Source organism: Diplodia corticola, assembly GCF_001883845.1.
Source record: "Diplodia corticola strain CBS 112549 chromosome Unknown scaffold20, whole genome shotgun sequence".
Lineage (NCBI taxonomy): Eukaryota > Fungi > Ascomycota > Dothideomycetes > Botryosphaeriales > Botryosphaeriaceae > Diplodia > Diplodia corticola.
Genome location: NW_017971499.1, coordinates 51,103 through 74,078, shown reverse-complemented (window position 1 = coordinate 74,078; position 22,976 = coordinate 51,103). Strand labels below are relative to the sequence as shown.

Genomic DNA, 22,976 nt, shown 5'->3' with positions numbered 1-22,976 from the left:
TCGCTGCGTGAGCTGCTCGAAAGCTGGGTATGCGGGCATTTTGCAACAGACTGCGCATGGTGACAGCTGGCGCGGATCCATTCCTGTGCCTCCAGCCTCGACGCAAGCGTTTAGCTTGATGATTCAGGAACTTCCCGAATCGGAATCGCGAATCGCGCTGATTGGCGCATCCATATTCTTCCCAAGCTCTTTCGACTCACCCTCACGGTGGATAGACGAAAACGAACCCCGACGAGGAGTCGAAAGGCTGGTGTAATGCTCATTCCCCAACCAAGCAAGATTTATACCGTCCAAAGCGCACATGGACCGCAACATCTGGGGAAGGTGTGGCCTGCTTTGAGCAGTATCGAGGATGAGGAGAATTCAGGATATGCGATAGCAACGCACTGCCGCACATTCTGAGCTGGAGATTGAAGGCTTTGATGGATACGCAGCGATCAAACTACGGTGAGGACAAAATCAAAGGAAATACTATCTATCATGCAGGATGTTCATCATGTGTTTCGCAGTGCCATCCATTTCTGGTCGTGCGTGTCATTTGCTTTGTTGGCAGCCCTGGGATACTTGATGGATGTATTTGCAAATAATTGCACAGCTGGCAGAATTGCAAGCCTGGGGGATGGAAATGTTGCATGGTGGTGGTTGGGATGGAGCCGTGTCGTTTCCCGGGGCGCGAGATCTGCAACTAGGGCCCGCTCCCGAACTTTCGCCGTTGCAACCTGGCAGCTCGCGATCAACACTCCTTACGCCGGTGCCCCGAAGCTCCAACAGCAGCCCAGAATAATATCGCCGTCTTGCAACCGCAGCACGCCTCCACCCGCCGCAATGCTGTTCCCCTCCGCCGCCGTCGTCGCCGCCTTCGGCTCTCTCGTCAGCCTTGTTTCGGCCCACAACATCCAGCTCAAGGCCCACTCGCGCGAATGCTTCCACGAGCAGCTCCATGCCGATGACAAGATGACCGTGACCTTCCAGGTCGGCGACCGCGAGTTTGGCGGCAGCGGCAACCTGGAAATCGACTTCTGGGTGCGTCAACACGCCAATTGGCCACGCAAGGCCCAGGGAAGCGGTGCTGATACCGTCGTTATAGGTCCAAACCCCGTCGAACAACATGCAGACCCACGAGCGCAGTGTTTCTTCCGGCGACCACTCCTTCACCGCCCACCAGGACGGCAGGTACACGTACTGCTTCAGCAACGAGCACTGGGCCGCCAACACGAAGGAGGTCTCATTCAACGTCCACGGCATTGTCTACGTCCCCGAGTCCGAGGCCCCGCAGGATCCATTGGAGAAGGAGGGTACGTACAAGCCACACGGCGTGTTTTGCGGCGTGCATTTCTAACAGCTTCCAGTCCGCCAACTCTCGGAACTCATCGCTTCGGTCAAGGACGAGCAGGGATACATCGTGGTCAGAGAGAGGACGCACAGGAACACTGCTGAGAGCACCAACGCCAGAGTCAAGTGGTGGAGCATCTTCCAACTGCTCGTGCTGGCCGGTGAGGGTGTCTTTCAGGTGTGGTGGCTCAAGAGGTTCTTTGAGGTAAGTCCCTCTGGGAAAATGCCATTTTGAACCCTGGCTGAAAGGGCATAGGTCAAGCGCGTTGTATAAATAGACATGTTCTGGGTTCTTGGCGGTGGTTGTTGAAGTCCTGAATTGACGAAGACATGCTTTACATTCCGACCTGGCCGTTCACGCTTGATGATCAGGATGCCACGCCGTTTGCGGACAATTAAATTGTTCCCTTGGGTAGATTACTGGAGCTTTCCGGCGCAGCGGGCTGGAGAATAGCTGTAGTATTAGCTAGATACCCTGGTGTTTCTATTCCAAGACCAGGAAAACATAGCGCAATTTCTTTGGAGGAGTGCGCCCCAAGATTCTCGTGAGAGCATTCATCAGCCCGCCGCGCGCTGGTGTGGTCTCGGCCCGAGCTCGCCCGCACGCGTCACGGCAGGCAACGCGCGGGACCCCGACTGCAGCTCCCGCCATCGCGACAGCCTCGCGCGCAGAAATCCCCGGCTTCCCTTCTCCTCTCCTCCACCGCCCCGCGAAGCTTTCACAGAGCTGCCAAATAGCACCGGGAGCTGGCCGCCACACCCCCGCCGACCTTGATCGCCGCTGTCCACACCTAATCCGTCCGTGTCGCCGCAACTGGGTCGCATCGCTGAGCGAAGCTCCGGCAAAGATGTCACTCCAATCCTACATCAACAGTACGTTTTTTTCCCTTCCCTTTGCGTCCGACCATGCCGCGCCGCCACCAACCATACTCTCCATATACACATTCATCTGCCCACATATTTTCCATTCCCACCACCGCTCTCTCCCGGCCACACCCACCCACCCACCAACCCTCCGACTCTCAGCCCACCCACGCTAACACACACACTTTCCACCCACCCACACAGAGAAGATCTGCATCATCACAGTCGACAGCCGGACGCTGGTCGGGACGCTGCTGTCGTGCGACCAGATGACGAACCTGGTGCTGTCGGACACGTGGGAGCGCGTCATCCGCCCCGCTGACGACCCGGAGCCGTCGACCGAGGTGCAGCACGGCCTGTACCTCATCCGCGGCGACAACGTCGCCCTGTGCGGCCTCGTCGACGAGGAGCTGGACGCGAGCATCGACTGGGCGCTGGTGCGCGGCGAGGTCATCGGGACGACGAAGCACGTGTGATTTGTGGGGATGGGGGGAGGGACGGGACGGATGGTGCTGGGATAAATTTGGGATGGGATGGGAACGGATGGGATGGGATGGGATGGGATCGGAAAGGAAGGGACGGTTTTTGGGTGTGTGGGAGGGGGCAAAAAGAGATCAAAAGGCAATGCTGGTGGGGATGCGGGCTGCCGTATAATTAAGGGCTTGGATGGTGCCGGGCTTGACTTGCGGCTGGGTCATACGTCCGCGGAGCTGTTGAGCTCGATGGGCGTTTTGAACTGGGGCACGCACGCACACGCACACCCTGCTGGACTCGTCGCGGTTGGGTGCTGCGGGTCACTCAATTGGGAGAAGCGTTGATCAGGCGCCGGTTTGGGACGCTTGAGGTCAAGGGTCATGCGAAGTAGGTCCTCTCAATCGATATTCACGTTTTGCTAGGTTAACGGCATTCCTCGGTTTCTTTCTTTTCCAGCAAACCATATTCTTCAGCGGTTGTCCAGGCGTCATACAGACCATTTTGGAGCCGTACATTGCTCGGTACAATAGAGGATGCGTGAGACCTCGAAGGTAGCATTCCTGGAGTTCTCATGGATAATTATAGTTTCCGAGGATTGAATAAATAATACCACTGTAACTCCGCTGTCTTACGCTATGTGTCATGCTAAACATACAAGTTGCCTCTTGGCTGATATCACTCTTCTTTATTTCCCCCTCCGGGGCCGCGTAGTATTGCTTACCCAAGCTCTCCGTCTCCAACTCATGCTTATAACTCATCCCAACAAGCTCATCCTAAGCTCCGTCTCTGCCGCCACCTGGACCACCGATGCCGCTTCCCATACCCAATGCGCTCGTTCCTTTGACCTTGTGATCCGACGGGTTGGCAGCAGCCTCGTACAGGAAGTTGACGGGCTCCTTGTTCAGCTTCATGAACTCGCCCTTGAAGGCGAGGTAGCTGATGCGGGTGACGTCCTCGTCGCCCTGGCCGAAGTTGTCCTCGAAGAAGAGGGCGAGCGAGCGGGTGGTGTTGAAGAGGGCGCGCTTGACCGGCAGCTCCTGGACGTCGTTGGTCTGGGAGAGCTCGACCGTCTGCGTCGGCTGCAGGTCGGACGCGGTGCCGAAGTCGAGGTCGTCGCGGTTGAGGAAGACTTTGAGCGTCTTGGGCGCGGACGAGGTGGCGCTGGTGCGGAGCAGGATGGCGTGGAGGCGGACTTGGCCGGTGAAGCTGGTTTTTGGGGAGAGGGAGAGCGTCAGCTATGGTGACCGAGAGCTCGAGACTAGCGATCGGCGAGAGGGTCTGCGCCGCTTGCAAGTAGGTGGCTGACTCACGGAACGAGCATGAGCAGCTGCTCGTCGGCATCGCTGGCTAGCTCTGGCTCGGGTTCCAGGCGTTGCGTCCACGTCTTTTGCAGGATGGCGGCGCCTGCGCGAGGCGTCTCCTCGTTCAGCGTGTTGACGCCCGCGAAGTCGACTTGTTCGTACAGTAGCGACTGCAGCGCCGGTGTGATGTCGTCGCTATGGTCGTGTACGTGCCCGTGGTCGTCGCCGTGGCCGTGCCCGTGGCCAGCGTGCTCGTCGTGGCAGTGATGCGACATTCTTCCCAGCTACTATATGCGTTGTATTCTCCGGGAAACTTGACGCTGATGCCGGTGTATATTTTTGTTTGGCGATGTATGAATCCTGAGAGCTAGGGTAGGTGATGATGCCAGGAGGGCCCGCAGCAGCAAATGGCGGGGGAGGGGCAACGCAGAAGCTCTGACACGCTCATGTTGCGTCTTCTCCACGCCGGCGGATCCTGCACAACTCGCGAGGGCTTGCTGTCCGGAGATTGGAAATTTCAGAGACATCGTGACGACAACGGCGGAGTGTCGATGGACTTCGCGTCATGCGATCGGGAAACAGCAATCGTAGCCGCGATAACGGGCAAGCTAGCTGCTGCGGAGACAAGGCTGTCATCCTGCTGGCTTAGATCGTCAACGCATATGCGCGTCCGCACGTGAGAAGTGATGCTGGGCCACCAGCGCTCAGCTTTCCTTATGAGTCAAGATTACGTTGCGGATATCTCTATGTAAAACCAACATGTGCTCCGCCGTTGCCCTGCCCAGAAGATGATGCCCCAACGCCTTGCTGAAATGCATGCAGCAGACAGCCAACAAAATGCCAACCACCGACAGATCATGCAAGCATCGGTTCCGCGCGCATGGTTGCCTGCTCCTGTCTTCTTGCCTCGGCTCTCTCCCGCGCAGAACCGCGTTCTGCCTGTCCAGCGTCGGGAACTACAGTCGGAGCATCCGGTAGATTCTCTGGGAGTCTGGTGCCGTTCATTTCCTTCTCAAGCGCATCTAGTTCGTCCTCCACCTCGTCCTCGTCTTGGTTGGACATTCTGCCGGCAAGCATTTCACTTATCTCCTGTAGTGGTTGTCAGTATTGGCGCTTCATTCTCATTCCGTCAACAGGTGGCCAAAGCGCAGCTGGTCATGAGGTAAACCTTCCGCGTGGTCCATGACCATAGTAACGGCCACAACCATGGGCAGGGTTGCTCCCAGTTCAAATGGCGACACAAGATGTCTCCAGAGGCCTTTGTGGCCGCAGCTTGAATGGCTGCTGTGATGTGCTGGTTGGTACTAACTCTTTGGTATGCCTGCGCCTCTTCATTCTCACCCATGAGCTTCTCCACATTCTCTAGCCCGCCCATCTCCTTGTGAATCTCCTTTAGCACGCTCGTGCCTTGTTGTAGACCGAATAACACATCCTTTTGCACTAGCGCAAACTCAACATCGCTCGTGAGCGTCTCGAGTTGGGCAAGCTGGGCGTCGGTCTTCTGCAGCAGCGATTCCTGGTACTTCTTCCGACGCAGGGCCAGCAAGGCGCGCCGCTTGTCACCCTTTTTCAGGCATTCTTTCGCGACCTCGGTCTCGCGGCTGGTGATGATGATGATCTTCTTTTGGTACTGGTGTAGCTTGTCTCGTTGAATCTTCATGTCCAGGATAGCTCTGGGTAGTGGGCGCGCGGCGTTAGCTGCGCGTATGCGAGACGTGTTGGACAAGGGCGCAGAGGGGGCGCAAAGCTATAACTCACTTATCCTGTGCAGATATCTTATGGGTGCTCCCGGAGTTGCCCATGACTGTCGACGGCTGCGAGCGAGTCTCAGAAGTTGCGAGTCGCAAGACAACTCCGGCGTCGGGCAGTGCGTATGATGCGCCGCCAAGGCGCTTAAGACAGGGCCAGCTTATCGGCGGCTTATCGCAGACCCCTGCAAGTGCGTCAGTGCGTCAGTGCGTCCGCCGGGCCTGAGAAATTTCCTGGAGCCGATGTCCGCAGTCCATTGATTTTCTGCCAGGCACGCTGGCCTTGAGAGCTGCTCACCACCGACCCGCAAACCGGCCGCTTGGCCCCACGCGACCGAAATCTAAGAGCGAACTCGCGACGTCCTCTTTCTCGCCTTGTCGTATTTCCCCATACAAGATGCCATCAGTCCGCGGCAAGGGCCGACCGTCCCTCCGGCAGGGCCTTGATAAAGAGGTCTTCCAAGTCATCCGCAACCTTGTCGATGAGCAGCCCGGCGAAAATCCAAATCTCTCGGTCTCCACCGTGTCCGACTGGATCAAGCGCTCCAATTCTTCTCTCGCAAGACGGCCTCGAAAACCGCTAGAGGACAGCATCGAACGTGTGCTAGACGTCATGAAGGAGGACGAAGCAAGTGGAGACGATGAGATGGCACCGATTGACGCCGATCTCGGAGACGAGCAGGAGAAGGGACAAAAGGCCGTGTCGGAAAACGCAATGAATGTAGCGCTGCGCGGGAATTTGGCTAAGCAGACGGCTGCCGCCGAGGCGGCTGCGAAGAAGCGGGATGGTCAGCGGTTGCCCGACGGACAGCCGGTAAAGAAGAAGAGGAAGGGCGAATCGAAGACCGAGATCAACATCGCGACTCCGACGCACATAAAGCTGGAGGATTGCGGCGGTGTTGGACACGTGAAGCGCCAGTTGAAGGAGCTTCTCGTGCTACCGTTGCTCCGTCCGGAAGAGTACACTGCTGCCAAGATTCCTATTCCCCGTGGTGTTCTTCTGCATGGCCCGCCAGGATGTGGTAAGACCATGATTTCGAAGGCATTTGCGGCCAAGATGGGTATACCGCTGATCGAGATCCTTGGCCCGTCTGTCGTTTCTGGAATGTCCGGGGAGTCCGAGAAGCAAGTGAGGGAACATTTCGAAGAAGCTCGGAAGAATGCACCGTGTTTGCTGTTCATCGACGAGATCGATGTCATTGCTCCGAAGAGAGATACATCACAGAGCCAGATGGAAAAACGTATCGTGGCACAGCTGCTCATTTCCATGGATAGTCTAGCTATGGAAGCGAATGATGGCAAACCTGTCATTGTCCTTGCTGCCACCAACAGGCCCGACAGCATCGATCCGGCTCTAAGACGAGGTGGTAGGTTCGACACGGAAATCAACATGGGTGTTCCAAATGAAAAGATGAGGGAATTGATTCTTCGGGCTCAAACACGAGAGGTCAAGGTCTCCGATGATGTTGATTACACTCAATTAGCGAAGAGAACTGGTGGATTTGTGGGTGCCGATCTGCGAGATCTTGTCGGCAAGGCCGGCTCGTGGGCTATGGATCGTTACAGGGAAGCTCTTGAACAGCAGGGTCGGGAGGCTGAGCAAGAGATGGATGTCGATGGTGGAGAGATAATAGGAGGAGATGAGGATGACAAGAGCATCACTCGGCTTGTGCGAGTTGCCAAACGGAGAGACCTACCACGTCCAGCCGGTTTTGAAACCCTTGCTATCACGATGGAGGCGTTCAACACGGTTCTGCCTGGTATTCAACCTTCCTCTAAGCGCGAGGGCTTTGCCACAGTGCCAGACACCACATGGGAGGATATCGGTGCTCTGGAAGATATCCGCGAGGAGCTCCAGATGGCCATCGTTGAGCCGATTCAGCATCCAGACAGGTACAAGCAAGTTGGTATTACAGCCCCAACTGGCGTATTACTCTGGGGACCTCCGGGTTGTGGAAAGACGCTACTGGCAAAGGCTGTGGCCAACGAGTCCAAGGCCAACTTCATCAGCGTCAAGGGACCAGAACTGCTCAACAAATACGTCGGAGAATCCGAGCGCGCTGTTCGCCAGGTCTTCTCCCGCGCACGCTCTTCCGTTCCATGCGTCATCTTTTTCGATGAGCTCGACGCGCTCGTGCCCAAACGCAACGATTCACAGTCCGAAGCATCCGCCCGCGTTGTCAACACGTTGCTCACCGAGCTTGATGGCTTGAGCACTCGTGAGGGAATCTACCTGATCGCTGCCACGAACCGTCCCGATATGATCGATGACGCCATGCTGCGACCTGGCCGCTTGGAGACTATGCTCTTCGTTGGCCTCCCCGGCCCCAGCGAGCGCGCAGAGATCCTCAGGGCCCTCATCAAGCGCACTCCCATCGATGAGCGTTATGCAGAATTCGCAAGGGTCTGCGAGAACTACTCGGGTGCGGATCTGGGCAGTTTGTTGAGGCAGGCTGGCCAGAACGCGCTCAGGCGGAAGAGTGCTGAGGTCAATCTGGAGGACTTCGAGAAGGCTCGGGAGAAGATTGTGCCGAGTGTTGGGGATTTGCTGAGGTATGAGTTGTTGAAGAAGAGGCTGTCGTCGAGGGTGTAGGTGTAGATGGTGCGCTGGCGCAAGAAGAAGGCTGTGTGATAGATATCCCAATAGAACGCGTGTGTGCCATGTCCCTGAGAAAGGACACGGAAAACCAATTGAGAAAAGTCCTTCAGAATTCCAGGTGTCTTTATCGTAGGCGGTCAGTAGCGCAGGTAGTGTAGCTTGAGCATACAATAGTGAGTTTTGGCCACCATGCGACCCATACGCCACAGGAAGGCGCATTTCTTCACAGGGGCAGTATGTATCCAGAGCATCAAGCGCACATCAGAAGCTCGCCCCAAGGGTCACAGCCCTGAGGGCTGGATAGTTGGTATTGCGTGCCACGTCGACAGAAATCCTGGCCATCTCTTTACAGCCAGCGAACCGCAGTGCTATGAACCCTTGTTGAAACAGTTGCCAAGAAACGCCGAAGCCGCAAGCTGAGTGAGTCTGGGCCAGATCGATCCTGCCGGCAGACTTGTGCGGGTTGCAGAACAGTAGGATGCTCTTGGTGCTGCTGATGGTTGAAAGGCAAGCGGCACCTGCGTAGGTACAGCTTGTCCCGCCTGTGCACCCGTGGTCCGAGCGGCAAGTGTTCCTTAGCGGGAACGGGTGTGATCGGCAGGGTGCGGCAAGCTATCGGATTACAGAGCAATTGATATGCGGGGTGGAGCATGAGGAACGCGACGCGAAACAGCAGGCAGCAAGGGTCAGCAGGAACTGAGACAAGCAAAATTTCGGATGATGCCGACGGGCGTGCGACGGAACGAGCAGAGGGCAACTCAGGCGAGAAGGCGGTGATGGCAGGCGGTGGAGGGTGGAGCGTGGAAACAAGCTTATCCGTCTCCGGCACCGGGCGCGATTTGGTTGGTGCAGGGGCAAGACGTGTCGCCCGCGCGTGCGTTGGATGCAGCGCGCCCGCCGAAGGCGTATTTTGTTGCTTCCGTCAACAACCACACCGCACCGCCGCATCCCGCATCCGCCGCTCCCTTCGCCTTTCCCGTCCGCGGCCTCGCTTTCCCCGTCGCCGCTCCCTCCTCGCCGTCCGCCGGAACACATGTCTTGAACCGCTTTGATTTCCACACCGAATCACACCATGGAGGACCCCTTGGTCACAACCCCAGGGGCCGCCGCCAACGGCATCTCCGCGCCCAAGCAGCCCGCACCCACATCCACCTCGATAGATCCGCAAGTCATAGTCGACCATCTCGTCAAAGTCCTGAGCGTCACCCTGGGCGCCTCCGAGGAGGATCTTGCTGCGCCCGGGAGCCTGCTGTCCGAGTCGCTGCTGGCCGATACGCTGCAGCGCTGCACACGCTTCGCTCTCGAGTCGCAGGTTGCGCTCTATGTGCAGAGAATCATCAGCGACCAAGAGCCGATTGACGCCGCGAACGGGTCGGAAGGTTCGTCTGCGCGCTCGCCTCCGCCTCAGATCGTTGCTGATCACTCATTTCGTTTAGTCCCGACGCTGCGCTACGTCTACACGCTGACCTCCGAGCTGTCCGCCACGAGCTCCTACGATGCCTGCATCGCCATCCTGAAGGGTCCGCAGCCCATTAACCCGGCCGCGCCCATCAGCCAGCAGATCCAGGTCATCAATCTCCCCGGAATTGCCTCGTCGGACACCACCACGAATAGCCAGGGCCCCCTCAGCTCTCCATTCGAGGCCCTACACTCTCTCGTTCACCTGGCGCTGGCGCCCTATTTTGATGCGTACACGAAGAGCCAGGCGGCGCTCCACCCGAGCTGGAGCAAAGGGGACGTCGATGCCAGAACCGGCATTCCTGGCGCTAAGAAGAGGATTGCAGAGCTAGAGTTGAGTTTGCTTCAGTTGCAGCAGAACACCGAGATACCCGAGCTTTTGTTGGCTCAACCTGATGTAATTCAAAATGCGTTGGAGGATGCCCAGGCCAAGGGGATCAAGCCGACCATTGACCTCATCCCCGCGGCCTTGTTGGACGACAGCAAGTTCTTGAACAACCTGCAGAACATTGTCAATGGGTGGATTAGGTCGATACAGACGATTACGAAGACGAATCGCGATCCTGCCAGCGGTACCGCGAATCAAGAAATTAATTTCTGGCTGAACATGGAGTCGGCTCTGGCTGGAATCGAGCAGCAGCTTCGCAGCGATGGCGTGTCCCTCACCATGGATGTGCTCCGCCATGCGAAGCGATTCCAGGCTACAGTCAGCTTCAGCACCGACACGGGCTTGAAAGAGACCATGGAAACCGTGCAGAAGTACAACCTACTGATGCGCGATTTCCCTCTTGATGAGCTTCTGTCTGCGACCTCGTTGGAGAAGGTGCAGGATTCCATCAACCTGATCTTCGGCCACTTGAACAAGAAGCTCCGTGCCTCTCCGTACCCCATCAAGCGCGCTCTTGCATTGGTGGAAGCCATCTCGGGTGATTTGGATGCTCGGATACACTTCCTCCTTAATGGTCGCGAGCTTATGCACCAAGAGTTCCCTGATTTTGATGCGACCATGAAGCTCGCCGAGGGCGTTTGGCGCGCATGGGACGACAACGTCAAGGAGTTTACTAACGTGGCGCGTGAAGTGTCCCGGCGGAGGAACGAGAAGTTCATCCCCATCAAGATCCAGCCTCGGCACATCCGGACCCAGGATAGGCTCAAGTACATCACGACCTTCCGGAAGAACCACGAGCAACTCCAGCGCACCATCGTCAATGTGCTCGGTCCCAGCACCACAGTCAGAGAAATCTCCGATAACGCAAAGGACGACGCTGTCATCGTGGAGGAGATTGGCGATGTTGACGCTGTCGAGGAGGTTGCCCAGGCCTATGCAGCTCTGAAGGATGTCGATGTCTTGGACGTTACTCCCGAAGGAACCCGCATATGGGAGCAGGCTGAGATGACGTACAACGAGCGTACATCTCGTGTTGAGAACTCCATTATTGCCAGGCTGAGAGATCGTCTGGCTACGGCGAAGAACGCCAACGAGATGTTCCGCGTCTTTTCCAAGTTCAACGCCCTTTTCGTCAGACCGAAGATTCGGGGCGCCATTTCTGAGTACCAGACTCAGCTAATTGATAATGTCAAGCAAGACATCTCGGCATTGCACGAGCGCTTCAAGCAACAGTACGGACACTCGGAAGCTCACGCGATGGCCCAGCTCCGGGATCTCCCGCCGGTCTCTGGCGCTGTCATTTGGGCGCGCCAGATTGAGCGTCAGCTGGATGGCTACATGGGCAAGGTTGAGAACATTCTCGGCAAGGATTGGAGTCTCCACATGGAAGGCCAAAAGCTTCAGAGCGAGAGCAACATGTTCAGGAAAAAGCTCGATACGCGGCCAATCTACGAAGCCTGGCTGAAGGAAGTGCAGAGGCGTAACCTGTCCATTTCCGGCCGTCTCTTCAGCGTTTCTCGGAACCGTGCTGCCGGCAACTCTTTGGAATTAGGCGTCAACTTTGACCACCAGGTCATCGCCCTGTTCAAGGAAGTGCGCAACCTTCTCTGGCTCAACTATCAGGTTCCTCACGCTATCAACAACATCTCGAAAGAGGCCAAGCGTGTATACCCCTACGCTGTCAGCATGATGGAGAGTGTACGTACGTACTCGCAGACTACTCGTGCGATTACCGAAATGGTTGAGGTTTCCATACTCCTGCACGGCTACCAGAACGATGCTCAAAGCTTGATCACAAAGGGTGTCCCTCTGAAGTGGGAGAGTTTTGTTCACGCTTATGACTTGCACATCAGGCAAGGCCCGCTCGCCGCGACAACGGATCACTCCTTGGCTCCGGCTAGAGGTGAAAGCAAGCACGTCCAGTTCGTCCGGGAGTTCGCCGCAGCTGTTTCGCTCCTTCAAAACAAGACGGAAACCCTCAAGACCATTCACGCCAACATCCAAAAGGCTCTTGTCGACCTCGAAACCTGCCCTTACAAGTACGATTCTTTCCGTTCCAGTTTGGATTTGATCCAGCGCGCTGTCGATCAACTTAACCTCGAGAACTACGTCAACCTTCCTTACTACGTCTCCGAGTTGAACTCTAGGATCGAGCGCACTCTTCTTGTTCGTCTGAGCACCGCCATCCAGGAGTGGATCCAAGCTTTCGAGAGGGCCGAGGGCTCTGACCTTGATGGTCGGCCTACTACTTCTTCGTCTGAGAGCGCAGAGAAAAGTCGCCCCCGCCTGTCCCACCTCATTCACGAAATCACCATGCGCAACCAGGTCATCTACCTTGACCCTCCGCTGGAGTTTGCCCGCGCTAGCTGGCTTGACCAGTTGCATGAGTGGCTCGGCGTTATTTGCAGGCTCGAGAAGATCAAGTCCTCACGATACGATATGCGTCTTGAAGCCGTTCAGGATCCCGCCAGCCTCCGCTTTGTGGACCTTCCCAGCCGCTGCACCGAGTCACTGACCCGTGTGTACGGTGCCATCGAAGAAAAGATCAGGGAAGTCAGCGTTTACGTCGATGACTGGCTGCGTTTCCAATCCCTTTGGGATCTTAAGTCGGATCAAGTGTACGATATCCTTGGAGACGAGCTCCGCAAATGGCTGCAACTGCTGCAGGACATCCGCAAGACACGCTCAACCTTCGATACCTCGGATGTCAGCCGCACCTTTGGCAATGTCACAATCGACTACGAGCAAGTCCAGATGAAGGTCAACGCCAAGTACGACCAGTGGCAGCATGAGATTCTTGTCAAGTTTGCCGCTCGCCTTGGAGCACGTATGGCAGAGGTCTACGCAGAGATCGAAAAGGCGCGTAAGGACCTTGAGGGCCAGTCTCTCGAGTCGTCCTCTACTGCTCAAGTCGTTCACTTCATCACTTCCGTCAAGCAATGCAAGCAGAAGGTCAAGACCTTGGCTCCCGAGGTTGAAATTTTCAGGCAGGGACAGACTACGCTCACTCGTCAGCGCTACCAATTCCCTCAAGACTGGCTGGACTGTGACCAGATTGATCACGAGTGGGCGACTCTCAACGAGATTCTCAGCCGGAAGAGCAAGATTGTCAACGATCAGACGGATGCGCTCAGGGCGAGACTTACTGCCCAGGACAAGGTGATGACCGACAAGATCACCGAGCTCGTCGGGCAGTGGAACGAAGAGAAGCCTGTTTCTGGTACAATTCCTCCGGAGGAGGCGTCCGCCACCCTGCAAACCTTCGATCAGAAGCTCACCCAGCTCAGCGAGGAGGCGAGGATGGTATCTGAAGCCAAGGAAGCTCTTGATCTTCCACCTAGCGGAGAGAGTATCTTGCCCACTCTCCTCGAGGAAGTCCAGGATTTCAAGTCGGTTTGGGCTGCGCTCTCCACCATCTGGAGCAGTCTGAACGACCTCAAGGACACTCTCTGGACGAGTATTCAGCCTCGCAAGCTCCGCCAGTCCCTCGACAATCTGATCAAGATGACTAAGGAGATGCCCAGTCGCATGCGCCAGTATGCCGCTTTTGAGCATGTGCAGAACCATCTCAAGGGTTTGCTCAAGGTCAACCCCCTCCTTTCCGATATGCGTTCTGAAGCTGTCCGCGAGCGTCATTGGGTGAAGATCTTCCGCGCCCTGAAGCCGACTAAGAGATACTCGCCCTTGTCAATGACTTTGGGGGATGTTTGGGATCTCCAGCTGGCCCAGAGCGAGAATGTCATCCGCGATGTCATCACCCAAGCCATGGGTGAAATGGCTCTCGAGGAGTTCTTGAGGCAAGTCCGTGAAACTTGGCAAAACTACTCTCTGGAACTTGTATCCTACCAGAACAAGTGTCGCCTGATTCGTGGTTGGGACGATCTCTTTGCCAAATGCAGCGAGAACTTGAACTCTCTGCAGGCTATGAGGCACTCTCCGTACTACAAGGAGTTCGAGGAAGAAGCATCGTCTTGGGAGGAGAAACTCAACCGCATCCACGTACTCTTCGATGTTTGGATTGATGTCCAGCGTCAATGGGTGTACTTGGAGGGCGTTTTCACGGGAAATGCCGACATTAAGCACCTCCTGCCGATGGAGTCCTCTCGATTCCAGAATATCAACTCCGAGTTCCTGAACGTCATGAAGAAGGTCTCTCGTTCGCCTTTCATTCTCGATGTCCTGGCTATTCCCGGTGTGCAGAAGTCACTTGAGCGTCTCGAAGAGCTGCTCAACAAGATCCAGAAGGCCCTCGGAGAGTACCTTGAGCGCGAGCGTGTCTCCTTCCCTCGTTTCTACTTTGTTGGCGACGAAGACTTGCTCGAGATCATTGGTAACAGCAATGATACGGTCAGAATCGCGAAGCATCTGCGCAAGATGTTTGCTGGTCTGTCTGGCTTGATCACCACTGAAGACTCCGTCATCACCGGCTTCACCTCGAAGGAAGACGAGAAGGTTCAGCTGAAGAAGGAAATCTCCCTGATCAAGACCCCCAAGATCAACGAGTGGCTGGGTGCGCTTGAGTTGAACATGAAGACTACACTGGCAGAGCTGCTTGGCGAGGCCGTAGAGCAGTTCAATGGCATTTTGCAGGCTGAGACGATTGATCGGGAAGTTTTCGAGGCCTACATCGCTCAGTACCCGGCACAGATTGTTGTCCTCGCTACCCAGGCTTGCTGGACCATGGACGTCGACAACGCCCTGCGCAACGGTGGTTCCGCCCTTCCGGCCCTTTATGATCGTCAAGTTACCATTTTACAGCTTCTGGCCACCGCTGTTTTGGGAGATCTTGACTCAATCCAGCGCAAGAAGTGCGAACACCTGATTACTGAGTGTGTCCACCAACGTGATGTCATCGACAAGCTGAAGACTCTCGGTGCCGATTCCGAGAACCATCACGTATGGCTTCTGCAGATGCGCTACGAGTACAAGGCCGAGGGCGACCACCTCCAACGTCTTAAGATCAAGATGGCCAATGCCACGCTGGATTACGGTTACGAATACCTTGGTGTCACTGAGCGTCTTGTCCGCACTCCTCTTACCGACCGTTGTTTCTTGACCCTTACCCAGGCACTCTCACAAAGACTTGGCGGTTCTCCCTATGGACCTGCAGGTACTGGCAAGACCGAGTCAGTCAAGGCCCTTGGTGTTCAACTCGGTCGCTTCACTCTTGTTTTCTGCTGTGACGATACTTTCGACTTCCAGGCCATGGGACGTATCTTCCTTGGTATTTGCCAGGTCGGCGCCTGGGGCTGTTTCGACGAGTTCAACCGTTTGGAAGAGCGTATCTTGTCTGCCGTTTCTCAGCAGGTGCAGAACATCCAACTTGGACTGCGCAAGGGCGCTACCGACGACAAGGCTCAGATTGAGCTGATCGGCCGCAACCTTCGTGTTGATCTGAACACTGGCCTATTCATCACCATGAACCCTGGTTATGCTGGCCGTTCCAACCTCCCTGACAACTTGAAGAAGCTGTTCCGCAGCGTTGCCATGTCGAAGCCCGACAAAGAACTCATTGCTGAAGTCATGCTCTACTCTCAAGGTTTCGCGCATGCTAAGCCAATCTCCAGCCAAATCGTGCCGTTCTTCGACAAGTGCTCCAAATCCCTCTCGAAGCAGGCCCATTACGATTTTGGTCTCCGTGCACTCAAGAGTGTGCTGGTCAGCTCTGGTGGACTCAAGCGTGACCGCGTGGGCAAAGACGACGCTGAGCTGACCGAAACCGATGAGGTTATGGAATCTCAAATCTTGCTGCAGAGTCTTCGCGAGACGGTGGCCCCCAAGCTTATCCAATCTGATGTTGAAACGATGAGGGACATTGAGGAAGATTGTTTCCCTGGGATCGAATACGTGCCCGCTCCGCTCGAGGCCCTTCAGCAGGCGATCCGCGACACTGCAAGCGAGAACCGTCTTGTTGTTAGCGACAACTGGATGACGAAGGTCCTTCAGCTCTATCAGATTCAGAACCTGCACCACGGTGTCATGATGGTTGGCTCTTCCGGTTCCGGCAAATCCACAGCGTGGAAGACGCTTCTGCAGGCGCTTCAGCGCGTTGAGGGCACGGAGGGTGTATGCCATGTCATTGACCCCAAGGTCATGTCGAAAGAGCACCTTTACGGCAACTTGGACAGCACGACGAGAGAATGGACCGACGGTCTGTTCACGAGTATTCTGCGTAAGATTGTCGACAACCTTCGTGGAGAGGACACCAAGCGCCACTGGATCATTTTCGACGGCGATGTCGATCCCGAGTGGGTTGAGAACTTGAACAGTGTGCTTGACGACAACAAGCTGCTCACACTCCCGAACGGTGAACGTCTGAACCTGCCGGCAAACGTCCGTATTATGTTCGAAGTCGAGACGCTGAAGTACGCAACCTTGGCCACCGTCTCTCGTTGCGGTATGGTCTGGTTCAGCACCGATACTGTTTCCACCGACATGATGATTGCCAACTACCTCGGCGAGCTGCGTGAGAAACCTTTCGAGGACTTGGAAGATGACAGTGTCGCTCCTGGTGTCATGTCACAGAAGGCTTTGCAGCTTCAGCAATTCGTCGCCGACCTTCTCGAGCATCGTCTGCTCAATGACGGGTTCGTCATCAAGGCTCTCGACAGTGCGCGTCCCTTCAATCACATCATGGAGTACACTGAAATCCGCGTCCTTAACACGCTGTTTTCCCTCCTCAACAAGACTTGCCGCTCTATGCTCGAGTATAACGTGCAGCACCCCGACTTCCCACTTGAAGACGAACAGATCGAGGCCTTCCTGTCCAAGAAGCTACTTCTTGCACTCACTTGGTCATTGACCGGTGACTGTCCCTTGTCCGAACGTAAGGAGTTTGGCGACATGGTTGCTGGCCTGAGTACTGTGGACACTCCGCCACTTAGCGGAGGCACATCGCTGATTGACTTCGACGTTGCCCTGCCCCGGGCTGAATGGACGCTCTGGCAGAACCAGGTGCCTAACGTCGAAGTCAACACCCATTCCATCATTCAGACTGATGTCGTCATTCCCACCATCGACACTGTCCGTCACGAGGATGTTCTCTACTCTTGGCTTGCTGAGCACAAACCTCTGCTTCTTTGCGGTCCCCCTGGTTCCGGTAAAACCATGACGCTTTTCAGCGCTCTTCGCAAGCTCCCCAACATGGAGGTTGTCGGTCTCAACTTCTCGAGTGCTACCACTCCGGACCTCCTGATCAAGACGTTTGAACAATACTGCGAGTACCGCAAGACGCTCAATGGCGTTATCCTCAGCCCCACCCAGATTGGTCGCTGGCTTGTCCTTTTCTGCGATGAGATCAACTTGCCTGCCCCCGACAACTATGGTACTCAGCGCGCCATTTCTTTCATCAGGCAACTGGTTGAACAGAACGGTTTCTGGAGAACCTCGGACAAGAGCTGGGTCACTCTTGACCGCATCCAATTTGTCGGTGCCTGTAACCCGCCCACTGACGCCGGTCGTACTGCCATGGGTCTCCGTTTCTTGCGCCACTCCCCTCTTGTCATGGTCGACTACCCTGGTGAGCTTTCTCTCCAGCAAATCTATGGCACGTTCAACAACGCTGTGCTCAAGATTATCCCATCGCTGCGCGGCTACGCCGAACCCCTTACCAAGGCCATGGTCCAAGTCTACTCCGAATCCCAGAAACGCTTCACGCCTGACATTCAGCCGCATTACGTCTACTCGCCTCGTGAGCTCACGAGATGGGTGCGTGGTATATACGAGGCCATCAGGCCGCTTGAAAACCTCAGCGTCGAAGGGCTTGTCAGGATCTGGGCTCATGAGGCTCTCCGTCTTTTCCAGGATCGTCTTATCGCTGAGGATGAGCGCAAGTGGACCGAAGAAGCCATTTCCCGAGTCGCTATGGACCACTTTCCGACGATCGAGGAGGAGAAGGCCCTTGGCGGCCCTATTCTCTACTCCAACTGGCTTTCCAAGAACTACGTCCCTGTGGAGCGTGAACAGCTTCGGGACTTCGTCAAAGCCCGTCTCAAGACCTTCTGCGAAGAAGAGGTCGATGTGCCTCTTATTCTCTTCAACGACGTTCTGGACCATGTGCTTCGCATCGATCGTGTCTTCCGTCAACCTCAAGGTCACTTGATTCTGATTGGTGTCAGTGGCTCCGGCAAGACTACCTTGTCGCGTTTCGTCGCCTGGATGAACGGCCTCAAAGTCTACCAAATCAAGGTGCACGGCAAGTATTCCTCAGAAGACTTCGATGACGACTTGCGGAATGTCCTGCGCAGGTGTGGTTGCAAGGGCGAGAAGATTTGCTTCATTATGGACGAGTCCAACGTCCTTGACTCCGGTTTCCTCGAGCGCATGAACACGTTGCTTGCCAACGCCGAGGTCCCCGGTCTCTTCGAGGGCGACGAGTACGCCTCGTTGATGACGTCTTGCAAGGAAGGTGCACAGCGCCAGGGCTTGCTTCTGGATTCGCAAGAGGAGCTGTACAAGTGGTTCACACAGCAGATTGTCAAGAACCTCCACGTTGTGTTCACCATGAACCCGCCCGAAGAAGGACTATCCTCTAAGGCTGCCACCTCTCCTGCCCTGTTCAACCGTTGCGTCCTCAACTGGTTCGGTGATTGGTCCGACCAGGCACTCTACCAGGTTGGCACCGAACTTACGCAGTCGGTTGACCTGGATCGTGCCAAATTCAAGTCCCCGGACAGCATTCCGGTTGCGTACAGAGACCTCAACCTGCCGCCCTCGCACCGTGAGGCAGTGGTGAACGCAATGGTGTACATCCACTACTCGCTGCATCGCTTCAACGGCCGCCTCCGCAAGCAGCAGAACAAGATCATGCACTTGACTCCGCGCCACTTTTTGGACTTCGTCGCGCAATACGTCAGGCTTTACAACGAGAAGCGCGAGGATCTTGAGGAGCAGCAGCGCCATCTTAACGTCGGTCTCGAGAAGCTGCGTGAGACTGTCGACAAGGTTAGCGATCTGAGGAAGAGTCTTGCCCAGAAGAAGGCCCAGCTCGAACAGAAGGATGCCGAGGCCAACGAGAAGCTTCAACGCATGATTGCAGACCAGAGTGAGGCAGAGCAGAGGAAGAGTCACTCGCTTGAAGTTCAGGCTGCGCTCGAAAAGCAAGAGAAGGAAGTTGCGGAGAGAAGGGAGATTGTGCTCGGCGATTTGGCCAAGGCCGAACCTGCCGTCGAGGAGGCACAGAAGAGTGTCAGCAACATCAAGAGGCAGCACCTGACTGAAGTCCGTTCCATGCAAAACCCGCCTGCTGGTGTCAGGCTTGCCCTGGACTCAGTCTGCACCCTCCTGGGACACAAGACCTCGGATTGGAAGTCGATCGTCGCCATTGTGAGGAAGGATGATTTCATCACCAGCATCGTCAACTACGACAACGAGAAGAACATGACCAGAAACGTCCGCATCAAGATGCGGAACGAATTCTTGAGCAAGGACGAGTTCACGTTTGACAAGGTCAACCGCGCCTCGAAGGCCTGCGGTCCCCTAGTGCAGTGGGTCGAAGCTCAGGTCAACTACTCGGAGATTTTGGACAGAGTTGGTCCCCTCCGTGAGGAGGTCGGCCAGCTTGAGGATGCTGCCTTGCAGACCAAGGCCGAGGCACAGGCTATCTCCAAGCAGATCGATACCTTGGAGCAGAGTATCGCAGCTTACAAACAAGAGTACGCTGCGCTCATCAGTGAGACGCAGGCCATCAAGTCCGAGATGAGCCGCGTCCAGTCCAAGGTCGACCGTAGTGTACGTTTGCTCGACAGTTTGTCTTCGGAGCGTGGACGTTGGGAGGAGAGTAGCAAGAGCTTCGAGACGCAAATCGACACCATCGTCGGCGATGTCCTCGTTGCGGCGGCCTTCATCGCTTATGGCGGTTACTATGATCAACAGTACCGTAAGGCCATGACGGAGGACTGGTTCCACATGATGCACATGTCTGGAGTCAGTTTCAAGCAACCCAACCCCGTCACAGAGTACCTGTCCACGGCGGATGAGCGTCTCAAGTGGCAGGAGAACTCACTTCCTGCCGATGACCTCTGCACAGAGAACGCAATCATCCTCAAGAGATTCAACCGCTACCCGCTCATCATTGACCCGTCCGGACGCGTCACGGAGTTCTTGGAGAAGGAGTGCCAGGACCGGAAGCTCACTGTTACCAGTTTCCTGGATGACTCCTTCACGAAGCAGCTCGAGTCTGCTCTGCGTTTCGGCAACCCAATCCTCATCCAGGACGCAGAGCATCTCGACCCCGTCCTCAACCATGTCCTCAACAAGGAATATCAGAAGACTGGTGGCCGTGTGCTCATTCAGCTCGGCAAGCAGGAGATCGATTTCTCGCCGTCGTTCAGGCTCTATCTCTCGACCAGAGATCCTTCGGCTACGTTCGCGCCCGACATCTGCAGTAGAACCACGTTCGTCAACTTCACTGTCACTCAGAGCAGTTTGCAGACGCAGTCGCTGGCCGAGGTGCTCAAGTCCGAGAGACCCGATGTTGACGAGCGCCGCTCCAACCTTATCAAGATGCAGGGCGAATTCGCCGTCCATCTGCGGCAGCTCGAGAAGAGGTTGCTGCAGGCTCTCAACGAGTCGCGCGGAAACATTCTCGACGACGACAACGTCATCGAGACGCTCGAGACGCTCAAGAAGGAAGCTGCCGAGATTTCAGCCAAGGTTTCAGAGACTGAAGGCGTTATGACTGAAGTCGAGAACATTACGCTGCAATACACCATCATTGCTCGCTCTTGCTCGGCCATCTTCGCTGTGCTGGAGCAGCTGCGGCACGTCAACTTCTTCTACCAGTTCTCGCTGCAGTACTTCACGGACATTTTCGAGGCCGTGCTGCAGGACACGAAGAAGGCGGCGAAGGATCTCAGTTATGCGGCACGCATCGATCACATCATCAAGGGGCTGTTCATTGACACTTACCGCCGCACCTCGCTCGCTCTGCTGCACAAGGACCGTGTCATGCTGGCGATGCTGCTGGCGCAGGCTGCTCCTTACAAGATGGACAAGTCCCTCATCGATGCTATCTTGGACGACGATCTGATCCCGCTTGACGTTTCCACCAATGAGGACCGCAGGGATGAGGCCATGGAGCGCGCGACCAAGCACCGACTCTTCAAGACTGAGATCGAAAAGATCGATTCCGCCGCCTGGGATGCCTTCTATTCCGAGGAACTTGCTGAGAACCACGTCCCGCCGCTTTGGCCAGACAACACCGAGAAGCTGGATCAGCACCTCCGATCGCTCATGCTCATCAAGCTGTTCCGCGTCGATCGCTTCGTCCCCGCTGTCGAAAGGTTCGTGTACGAGGTCTTCGGCAAAGAATACGCAGAGGTCACAGACGACCTTGGCGCCATCGTGCAGCAGGTTGGCGCGATTACTCCTGTTGCTCTCGCCTCGTCGCCCGGTTTCGACGCTTCCTACAAGGTCGACAACCTCGTCGAGCGCATGCATGTCTCGTGCACAAACATTGCCATGGGTTCGAACGAAGGTGTCTCGTCGGCAGACAAGGCCATCACGGCCGCCGCCGCAACGGGCAACTGGGTCATGGTCAAGAACGTCCACCTCGCGCCCACGTGGTTGCAGAGTCTCGAGAAGCGCATCGACAGCCTCAAGCCGCACTCGGACTTCCGGCTCTTCCTGTCCATGGAGACCAGCCCGAGGATCCCCGTCAACTTGCTCCGCGCCTCCCGCGTGCTGATGTACGAGCAGCCCGCCGGCATCAGGGCCAACATGAAGGACAGCTTGAGCCAGCTGAGCTCGCGCGCCCAGAAGCAGCCGGTCGAGCGCGCGCGCGTGTACCTGCTGCTCTGCTTCCTGCACGCCGTCGTCCAAGAGCGGCTGCGGTACGCGCCCAGCCTGGGCTGGAAGGGCTTCTGGGAGTTCAACGACTCGGACTACGAGTGCTGCAGCACCATCATCGACACCTGGACCGAGTCGGTCGCGCACGGCCGCACCAACATCGCGCCCAAGAACATACCCTGGGACATGATCCGCATCCTCATCACCGAGATGTACGGCGGCAAGATCGACTCCGAGGGCGACTTCGAGATCCTCACCCAGCTCGTCGCCAGCATCATGGACCCTGCCGCCTTCGAGGAGGGCCACCGCATCGTCAAGCCCACGCCCGAAAACGAAAACACGTGCCTCGAGGTCCCCAGCGGCACCGCGTTCAAGGCCTTCGTCGACTGGGTCAACGAGCTGCCCGAGCGCGAGCCCCCGACGTACCTGGGCTTGCCGGCGAATGCGGAGAAGCTGCTGTTGGTGGGCCAGGCGAAGACGATGGTGGGCAATTTGAAGCTCGTTGCGGATTTGTTGGATGAGGGCGAGCAGGTCATGGCGGAGGCGCAGGAAGGTGGGGCGCACGGGCAGTAGAGGGAGAGAAAGTGGTAGCGTTGGTTGGAGAGGGGGTGAAGTAGCAGAAGCTTTTATGGTTATGACGAGGAGAAGTAGATCGATGACGATGGGCTTACCGGGGAGCAAGCGGTACATGCATGTATGATGGACGATGGGATGACGAGAGCATGATGGGATGGATGAAGAGGACGATTAGGGCCCGCAAGACGGCGCTCCTTTTTCTTTTGCTTTTAGACTTTTGTTTTTTTCATTTTCTCATTCTGGCTTTGTATTGTTCCTTTTTTCCAACTTTTAATATAGGTTATCATCGTTTGGGAGTATTGAGTATTCAAAGACTACATACACATGGTATGGCGGCAAAGTGTAGAGTATTTCGTGCATGCGCTGTTCACCGGAGTCTTACTGCTTGTTTTGCCTGGTCTTTGGTGTATGACATCTGTATGGTCCTTTCGTCGTCTCCAGAAAACATG

The 22,976-nt window shown here is 56.1% G+C and overlaps 5 protein-coding genes across 5 annotated transcripts; 3 read left to right on the top strand and 2 right to left on the bottom strand.

Annotated features, from left to right (window-relative positions):
- Positions 1–825: 825 nt before the first annotated feature.
- On the top strand, positions 826–2,672 carry BKCO1_2000024 (endosomal cargo receptor; the record flags this gene model as incomplete). The annotated part of the gene is made up of 5 exons (XM_020272202.1): positions 826–1,023; positions 1,088–1,295; positions 1,350–1,537; positions 1,842–2,205; positions 2,401–2,672. The coding sequence occupies 5 exons, from the start codon at positions 826–828 to the stop codon at positions 2,670–2,672; spliced, it is 1,230 nt and encodes a 409-aa protein (XP_020131173.1).
- A 771-nt stretch (positions 2,673–3,443) lies between these two features.
- Positions 3,444–4,246, bottom strand: BKCO1_2000023 (uncharacterized protein; the record flags this gene model as incomplete). Its single annotated transcript, XM_020272201.1, has 2 exons — positions 3,444–3,876; positions 3,981–4,246. The coding sequence occupies 2 exons, from the start codon at positions 4,244–4,246 to the stop codon at positions 3,444–3,446; spliced, it is 699 nt and encodes a 232-aa protein (XP_020131166.1).
- A 580-nt stretch (positions 4,247–4,826) lies between these two features.
- BKCO1_2000022 (snf7 family protein) lies at positions 4,827–5,773 on the bottom strand (the record flags this gene model as incomplete). Its single annotated transcript, XM_020272200.1, has 3 exons — positions 4,827–5,060; positions 5,281–5,644; positions 5,730–5,773. The coding sequence occupies 3 exons, from the start codon at positions 5,771–5,773 to the stop codon at positions 4,827–4,829; spliced, it is 642 nt and encodes a 213-aa protein (XP_020131167.1).
- Positions 5,774–6,116: 343 nt separating this feature from the next.
- On the top strand, positions 6,117–8,312 carry BKCO1_2000021 (ribosome biogenesis atpase rix7; the record flags this gene model as incomplete). The annotated part of the gene is made up of 1 exon (XM_020272199.1): positions 6,117–8,312. The coding sequence occupies one exon, from the start codon at positions 6,117–6,119 to the stop codon at positions 8,310–8,312; it is 2,196 nt and encodes a 731-aa protein (XP_020131168.1).
- A 1,078-nt stretch (positions 8,313–9,390) lies between these two features.
- On the top strand, positions 9,391–22,524 carry BKCO1_2000020 (dynein heavy chain; the record flags this gene model as incomplete). Its single annotated transcript, XM_020272198.1, has 3 exons — positions 9,391–9,697; positions 9,755–15,186; positions 15,232–22,524. The coding sequence occupies 3 exons, from the start codon at positions 9,391–9,393 to the stop codon at positions 22,522–22,524; spliced, it is 13,032 nt and encodes a 4,343-aa protein (XP_020131169.1).
- Between the last annotated feature and the right edge of the window lie 452 nt (positions 22,525–22,976).